Genomic DNA, 8,827 nt, shown 5'->3' on the forward strand with positions numbered 1-8,827 from the left:
GGTGCTGGCCAGGGGAGGTAGTGATCATGGCAGGTGAAGCCCATCAGTGAGAGGTGGTACTTTAAAAGCAAGAGCTGGTTAGGAGAGACAGCTGAAGGGGCTTAGGCTTTGTGGCCTTGCTGGGGCTGGGCTTTCTGCAGCTTTGTCCTTGTGGACCTGCTTCATTCAGAGGACAAGCTTGGAGTGTGCTGTGAGCACAGGTAGGTTGTGTGTCTGCCTGTGATGCTCTGTGCTGGGACAAGCAATGCTATGGTCAGGATTGACCAGTTCCCTTTGCTCCTGTTTAACTAAAGATGAAGTTCTATTTATAATCCTGGATTTTAAATTGTGGCTGTGAAAGAGTGGATGGAGATATCTGCTCTCCGTTGGATGGAACCAAACCAGGTCCTGCATCCCCTGAGGGCCTTGGTGTTAAGGCACATTTTCTTTTTGGTCCTGGCTCTCCTCTTTGAGGTAAGAGATCCATGCTGTCAGCTGTATGCAAGGAGGTGAAGCTGTGCCAGCCTAGCTGCCTCCCATACAACATTGCTGTGGAAGGCATCCTATAGGCTGTATTGTCTTTGCTGGCCTTAAATTTTAATATGAGCTTGCACTTTTGCTGGAGACATTGCTGGCATCCTGGTGGAGAGCTGCTAGCTCGATGGGCCTTCAGAGCCTGTTTGCTCTTGGTGAGAGGGTCATGAGAAACAAGTTAAGTGAGCCAGCATATGCATCATCTTTTTCCCTGTGTAGTCCATGTGGAGGGCTGGATGGTGGCTGACCTGTGAGCTGCCTTCCCAGCAGCAGAGAGGTGGGTGGAAAGGTCTTGTTGGAACTTGTTTTTGTGTTTTGGTGCTGCCTGTTGCGGGAGGAGCAGTGAGTCAGCCTTGCCCTTTGGCAGCTGCCTGCTAGCCAGCTCTCTAGCCCTGCTCTCTCAAGCCAGGCGATTTTCTAAGAACTGCGTGGGAGGAGAAGCTCTTTTGGCTAGGGAAAGTAAGATGGCAATAACAGCTTGGTGCATGGCTGTGAGCCAGTGAGAGTTCTGGGGTTCTGTAGTCCTAGTGTCCCTGTTCCCAGAGGTATGGGCTGCTGTGCTTTTGCAAAGCTGATTGCACAAACATACTCCTGGTTCTCCTTTCAGAGACCTGGGGTAATTCTCTTGTACCAAACCCATTGTGGTTTTTTAAACCCCTAAGCCTAGGGGTGACTCCATCTGCTTTGGAATCCCTTTGTTTTGCTGGGATATGGGATGAGTGATGTGAGTAGAGATGTAATTTTTTTTCCCACTGGGTAAAACTGAGGCTTGGGATCAGGTGTCAATACAGCATTGCTTGTGAAGCACTGTGCCTTGTCCATGAAATGATTCCAGCGGAGTGGCTCTGCAGCCTTGCCCTAGAGTTTAGTTGCAGCTTGAGAAGTGTGGTCATGTGTTGTTGGTTGGGTTCTCCTCCAGCAAGAAACTCTGTTAACATGGAAGATGAGTTTAGGCAGAGAAGGGCTGTGTTTGATGCACCACATTGAATTAATGCTGAAAACCACAGGGGCAGCATCAGATTTGTGTTTGGCTGCAAGGTGTGCTGGTGCACCTGGGATTTTAGCTGTAGCCAGGCAGGGATTTGAAGGAGCACCACATCACAGTAGCAGTGTCCTCTCTGCTGGGTTTGGGCAGAGGGCTCTTCTCTGCTTTTGTATGGGTTTTGCGCATCGTAAGGCAGATACCTTCAGCTCTGCCACAGCTGTTAGCTGAGCTGAGTCTTGGATATTTGAAGTGGGGGAGTGAAATGTGACTGCTGTTACATCTGGGTACCTGGAACTGGTGTGAGCCCAGTGTGGAATAATCAGCAAGCTGCAGACTTGGGGAAGTGATAAAAATTGGATTTCTAGACATCTGAGGTACCTCATGGTGTCTGTAGGTTCATAACTGTGCTATTCTTCTTTGGTCTCTCCCTCACCTCTAGGTCTCCAAGACAGTCATACGAAGAAGAGGACAGTGGTGTGAGGGAAGCTCAAGTCAAACTGGAGCAGATCCAGCTGGATCAGGAAAGCCCAGAGGAGAATATGGTTGTCAGAGAGGAAGAGAGGCTGTGCCAGGAGGAAGAAGAGGCCCGAGAGGAGGAGGAAGCAGAGCAAGCTGAGCAAGAGGTGGGATCAGGAGGAGCTGACCCTCTCTCCAGAGGACTGGTGGGAGAGCTGATGCTGGGGGCTGCTCTCCTTGTCTTGGCTCACCACTACTGCTGAAAGTTGAGTCCATGCAGGCATTAGATGTGTTTTCATGGCATAACCTGGGGCTGGTTGCCTGTGTGCTGTGCCTTCTTACGGTCACTGCAGGCAGCCTCTGCCCTTTTGTGAGGGTGATGTGTTTGCTCCCAGAGTTTGTGGTGGCTTTGCCATGTCCCTGTCATACTGAGGAGGAAGGTGTTAATTCTCCTGTGGCCTCATGGGCAGTGAGTAGCTTTACAGGAAAACTCAAACCTAAATTAGGGTGCTTGTTTTTCTCTCCCCAGCCTTTATCACACCTTTGAAGTGCTTTGTCTTGATAGATCTCTTGGCCTTGCATTGCTCCCAGCTGAGGTTTTTTTTGTTCTGATAATCCCTGGTTAAGGGGAGAGGAGAGAGAGAGAGAGACAAAGCTGGAGTTCAAGTGGTGTGTAAGTTAGAGGGCTGAGCTTCAAATATAATTTGTAAATGGATTTTGACTGTCTGGGGCTAGTAAGATTTTTGTATTTGAGCTGTGTGTTACTCTTTGCAACTCTTTATTCTAAAAGTATCTTCTCTCTCTCCTTTTGGCCTCTAAATGAGAAATTAATGTATTCTTATCTCAATTATGGTAAGAGATCTTTGTAACTGATGGCAGGACCCTTTTCATACCATTTGGGAATCTCAAACCTGCAAAATTTCTGATTTCTGCCCTCCCTTCCAAATGACATATGAGCTTCTTCCTGAATGTTTCCAAATTAGATAATGTTAACTCAAAATTTCTGTGCTTTTGTGTTTATTTAGTGTAAAGCAGGAAGTCTGGGAGACGGAAAAATCACTGTTGTTGCATAGTAAGCAGTTTGACCAACTCACTTCCTGGCTTGTTCTTTTTCTGCACTCAGGAAAAGAAGAGAAGGCGAAATGATGAAGAGAAAGAAGAAACACCAGAGAAACGTCAGAAGGCCCCAAGCCTTGCCAGCCTGGAGGAGGAGGAGCTGTCCTCTGACACTGCAGTGTGCTCCACAAAGGTTTGTGTTCCTGAGGCCCCTCTGCATGCATGACAACTGTCACAACAGAGGCCCCAAGTAGTGATGAGGAAAGATTATCCAGGGCTTACAGCAGTGTGGGGTGTGAATCCCGTTATTTGTCCTGCTACAAGCTGAGACAAACCACTTGAGCAATTTGCCTCATCTTTCATGGCTGTCAATCTCCTCTCCTCCTACTTTGCCTGCTTGAGCTCTTGGAGGCTGTAGTAATCACTCTAAAAGTCTAAAGTTCATTGAGGGCTCCAGGGAATATTGTGATACTGAGATACCTGTGCTTTCAACATTTGTAGTCTTTAACAAAATTTACAAGAACTTAATCTTAATGAAATTTCCCTTCCAAAGGGAAAAAAAACCCCAATGACTGGAACAGTGGCATTTCTTCTGCTTAGAACAAAACATATGACTTAAGTTGTTTAAACAAATGGGTAGTTCTGATCTCTGAAGCATTGTGCTTCTCAATGACATCTGTCTGCACTGATGCTCTTGTGAAACTTCCATTATTAACACCACCTGAATTGCATCTTATGACTTGTGTTGTATTTACTACAAATCCTCAGTTCTGTGTGTGTGCTTTTGAATACAATAGGTACAGATAAGTGATTCTGTACTGAATGGGTTTTTTTTTTTTCTTTGTAAGCTCTAACCTTTTTGATTGTAGCAGTGAGGGAGATGGTGAGGAGTCTGTGTAGCCTGTTAATCTGCTATTAGAACTATCTTTGCTTTTACTGAATTTAGTTTTGTGCTATTTGAGGCTTACTCAATATTTCCTGACTGGGGATGATTGTATAAGTACTTCCTTTTGCATCAGTAAATAGATGGCAAGAGGAAGGTTTCATCATCTGCAGCCATCAGATTCTTGCTTTGAGTGGAGAATCCATTTTAGAGTCCAATCAGAAGAGGGGAGATAGAGTGGGTGTGGATGCAGGCTGAGTGCTAATGCCAGGTTTGAGAAGTGTGGTGAGGGTAGCCAAAGCACATTCCTGAAGTGGGACTGGTGGGAAAATGTGGAAAACACTTTCAGCAACTTTTACGTGCTGAAACTTCTGTCTTGACAACTCAAAACACACATAGCTTCTCAACATCAGGTTAACTGCTGCTGCTAGGATTAAGCCAGGGAAAGGTTTAGAAATACTCTCTATTTCTTTTTATAATGGTGATGTCAGAGCTCACCTGCACACTAAGCTGGATGTAAAACTGCTCAGGAAAAAATCTCAGCTTGGAATCTTTCCAAAGGAAGGATGAAAGTTTGTTCCTACCTAGACTGTCATACTGAGACACACTGCCACTTACAGCTTTTTCTAGGCCCCTCTGTGTTTAACCTGATGCTTGCTCATGACCTTTCAGAGGTGCCTGTGTATGGCTTGCACTTGCACACCATGTCCCTAGCAGGGTTGGCAAGGCTTTTTCCTACTGATGTGTACTTGTGTTTGGGAAGCTGAGGTGAAGATCTGCCAGATTTCCCTTTCAGATTGGTGCTGTGCCCTGTCAGGTACCAGCCTGCCCATCAATGAGCAAGGTGAAGTCATGGCTCAGAGGCAAGCAGCAAGCAAAGGAGTGAGCTGACAGCAGGCAGACAGCCTGCCCAGCAGACAGAGCTGACTGATGGGCTTCTGAAGTGCTGCTGTGGGGGGACCCTGCAGAGTGACTCTCCCCAGGTCATCTCTATTAGCCAGGGTTGCACTATTTGGTTGTTCTCTAATGGGCCTTGTGCTCTTGGGCACAGCTGGTAAATGTGTCCTCTATGTGACACCGTCTTGCCTTCTGTTTAGCTAAAATTTAGCACTGGCATCCTGAAAGCATCTTAAAGGATCATTTAGTGCTGTTTTTTATCTGCTAACTTGGTAGGTGATGTTTCCTGTGGCACAGGCAGCAGTTTTACAGGGGGAGAAGGCTCCTTTTTACTTGGTTGCTGCTCCTTGACTCTGTGGGAGCTGGTGTTAAGAAAGCCCCCCACTTTGGCTTCAAGGTGATTTTTCTCTCTGTATGCTTGTTTTTTGGGGCATGAAAGAGTCACAAGGTTTAGCAACATTTCAGCTTTCCTTTCCTGCAGTGGCTGTGAAATGTTTGCTTGCCTTCCTGTTTTGGCCAAAGAGTTATTGCATAGGAGCCTCTGCTGCAAAACTCTTTCCTGATGGCTTGATGTGAAGAGCTGCCTTGCAGGTGGCTCCATGTGCTGGTTTGCCCTGTCTGTGTGCTTCTCTGGATAAGTTGACCTAACTCATGCCTGTGCTGCTCCCATGCTTGGCTTCTCTTCTGCAGATGTGGCCTCTAGTTTTCCCCCTCATCTTCCTGCACTTGCCATTTCCCTTCTTGTGTCTGGCTAGGAAAGCAAAGGTTTGAGAGACCTTCTTCACCAGAACAAGCAGAGAAAATGGTCCTGGTTGGTGTTTCAGCTGTCAGTCAATTTACACATTGTTGGTTTGCCCCTGAAATTGGTTGGGATTCTATTCCCCTGCTTGGAAAGAAGGAAGAAAGGGGAATGCTCACTGTCTCTCTGAAGAGAGTAGGGGAACATGGGGGCTGAGTGAGGCGTTTCTAACCAAAATATGGGTGAGAGATCAGGGCCAAGAAATGGTCAGCTAAGGTGACCTGCATCCATCTGAGGTCCATGGACCAAAGTTACATCTTTGTCTTCTTTCTCCCCTTCAGATCACGGACAGAACTGAGTCTCTGAACCGCTCAATACAGAAAAGGTATTTCTAGGGCTGGCCTCAGGGTAAGGCAGGCCACTTGCTGCAAATGGAGATTGGCAGCAGGTCCCACTGTGGGGAAGGGCAGGAGTGACAGGCTGCCTTAGCCCTCAAAGTCCTCCTGTCTGCCTGAGGCACTGAGGGAACACCTTAATCCTCCTCTCTGTTTTGCAGTAACAGCATAAAGAAGAGTCAGCCTCCTCTTCCTGTGTCGAAGATCGATGACAGGCTGGAGCAGTACACTCAGGCTATTGAGGTGGGTTGCTGTGTTCTGTCTGCCCCTCCCCTTCCAGGAGCCCTCTTTGCTTGTGTTGCTCTTCCACCATTCCTTAGCCTTCCCATCTGTGAGATGACAACTAAATTGTCTTCCCTTGGGTGGGAGCCCTCCTTGCTCCTGTCTGTAAGTCCCTCCACAGCATGAAATAGGTTTCTTTAGCTCTCCCATGCTTGTTTTCTCATGCTTAAAGAGTGGGAGTATCTGACAGGAACTAGTAGGACTCTACCAGTCTCCTTTTACAGCCCCTTATCTCCAAGGACCTTCCAGGGATAACAATAATCAAGAGACGCACTCTGATGGCAAACTCTCTCCATTTATTTTCCAGACCTCCACAAAGGCTCCAAAACCTGTCCGGCAGCCCTCTCTTGACCTTCCCACCACAAGCATGATGGTAGCCAGCACAAAAAGCCTCTGGGAGACTGGGGAGGTCACAGCTCAGTCTGCTGTGAAGTCCTCCCCCTGTAAGGTACAGCCCTTGGAGCACTTCCCTTGCTCGTGCCGGAGGCAGGGACTGGTCCCTGGACACAACATGAATTGTCCTTGTTTATCCTGTTGGTACATCTTGTTTGTGGGGCCTACAAGCTCCAAAGGCATCGGTATTAGAGGTCTTCCATCATGTTGTAAGGCTTTGCACCTTGGAGATTCAGTTTTCCTGATGGGGTCCCCAGCTGTTCCTTGGTGGTGCATCCAGGAAAACCTGTGTTGCTGGTTGAGGCTCTGCTTTGAAATGGGGATAAAATCAGCTGGTGGGGAGAGAATGCATGTGTCTCTACAGGGGCTTGGGCTGAGCTCCAGTTGTCAAGCATGAAGTTGGATCTAGTACTAAGGTGATATATCTTATAAACTTGGAAAATGCAGGGAGTATTATGTATTGCTCTCAGTGATTTCACTTTCTGGTTGTTGTGGGTGAGGCTGGTTCTGTAACACGTTGGTTGCAAATCCTGTGTTTATGAAAGCAGAATTCTTTGAGAGAGGAGCCTTGATGTTTACATGTCCTAAATAGTTAATGAACTTAAGAAAATAAACATCTTGAAGCTAATTCAGACTCTAGTGGAAGAGTGATAGGAAAACATAGGATATACTGGGAATGGGAAGATGTTTTCACAGTCATGGCTTTTAGCACCAGCTGTTATAGGTCAGATGATGTGATATTATAAATAAAAAAAAGGTCAGATGTGTGGGTTGGAAATGGATGTGAACAAAGACACGTTCAGCAGCATTAGCAATGAAGAGTAATGAAAACACTGTTTTCCCAGGATATCGTGGCTGGAGACATTGTGAGTAAAAGAAGCCTTTGGGAACAGAAGGGGAGTCCCAAACCTGAGAGCAGTATCAAGGTGAGTTGGTGTCTGAGTGTGAGAGCACTTGCTCTGCTGAAAAAGAAAAAAGCTGTTGGCTGGGTTGGAAGTATTAAGAAGATAATGTTCTGAAGGGACAAAGGCTGCCTGTATCTATCAATGCAACTGCATGTTTCAGAGCTCCTCCTAACAGTGAATTGCTATTGGTTCAGCCCTAGTGAAAATGGGAGCAAAAATACTTTTATATCCAGTAATTCTGAAAGATCTCTTGAATAGCATGTTGTTCTCAGCCCAGGAGCTGGGAGTCCCAGCCTTCTAGACGCATGGAACTGCAAATTTGAGTAATTTTGCTCTTGTTATGCTTTTTGGCACTGAGAGTAAACAAAACATGCAGAACTAAGTGGAGCTGAACCTAAGACAGTATCGCTTGCAGATGGACTTGGGGTTTTGTGGGAATGTTTGTGGAAATGTCTTCTAAAATGCAGCAAGCAGCTACTGCTCAAACTGCCTAGGCTGGGAGAGGAAGATCAAAGTATCCTGTCTATTCCTGTGTTGAAACTGCCAGGATCTGGTAAATCCCACAATCTCTTGCCATGGATTAAAAACAACACCGGTTTGGGCATCTAGGCTTTTAGATGAGGCCTCCCTCACAATGCCTGCAGTTGCATCTTTCCTATTGCATATCCTGTTCTTGTCGTGTTACCCCTTCCTTATAGAAGGTGGTGATGGATCTGTGCGGAGAGTTTGTGTGCAGGAGGCAAGAAGGCAGTACAGAATGGGTTGTCTCCAAGCCCTCTGGGATTAAAGGCAACTGTATCATGTGCTCCTCTGGCTTCAGTTATTTGATTTTTGACTGCCTATTTAATGGAGAAAAATGCTGACTTTGGCTCTTCCTTTCTCTCCCGTTCAGCCTGTTCCTTCTGGCAAAAAGTATAAATTTGTTGCAACAGGCCATGGCCAGTACAAGAAGGTGTTGATAGATGATGCTGCAGAGCAATAGTATGTCTGGAGAACTCATTAACCAGGTAGGTGGGATATGACTCTGCTCTATGTAACAAACTCCTGGGCTGTTCTGGCAGGATGCTGGGATTATTTCTGCCAGCAGCACTTTGGGTGAGTTGTAAGGTGCTCTATGGGAACAGCTGGAGCCTTGCTTCTGGGCCTGGTGGGCTGGGCTGGAGTGGTACACAGCAGGGGTTTGTTTTGGTCTCTGCTTTTCTGATGCTGTTGCGGGAAGCTGGATACCTCTATTAGTTTAATCTATAGGGCAAGTCCCTCAGCTACTGCTCTTTGGGGGAAGATGTGTTTGCCTTTGCTACTTCAAAGGAATGGTCTCTATCT

At 46.7% G+C, this 8,827-nt stretch overlaps 1 protein-coding gene across 2 annotated transcripts in view; it reads left to right on the plus strand.

The window, feature by feature from the left end:
• Positions 1-8,827, plus strand: part of LSP1 (lymphocyte specific protein 1) — a 47,984-nt gene that overhangs the window by 28,444 nt on the left and 10,713 nt on the right. For both annotated transcript variants that reach the window (XM_083863280.1, XM_083863281.1), the window contains exons 4-10: positions 1,938-2,121; positions 3,078-3,203; positions 5,871-5,914; positions 6,086-6,167; positions 6,514-6,654; positions 7,445-7,525; positions 8,397-8,511. In XM_083863280.1, the coding sequence (XP_083719406.1) occupies positions 1,938-2,121; positions 3,078-3,203; positions 5,871-5,914; positions 6,086-6,167; positions 6,514-6,654; positions 7,445-7,525; positions 8,397-8,486 (748 nt within the window). In that variant the 3' untranslated portion in view covers positions 8,487-8,511. The remainder of the gene's footprint in view (positions 1-1,937; positions 2,122-3,077; positions 3,204-5,870; positions 5,915-6,085; positions 6,168-6,513; positions 6,655-7,444; positions 7,526-8,396; positions 8,512-8,827) is intronic.

This window comes from Zosterops lateralis (assembly GCF_965231275.1).
Source record: "Zosterops lateralis genome assembly, chromosome: 6".
Lineage (NCBI taxonomy): Eukaryota > Metazoa > Chordata > Aves > Passeriformes > Zosteropidae > Zosterops > Zosterops lateralis.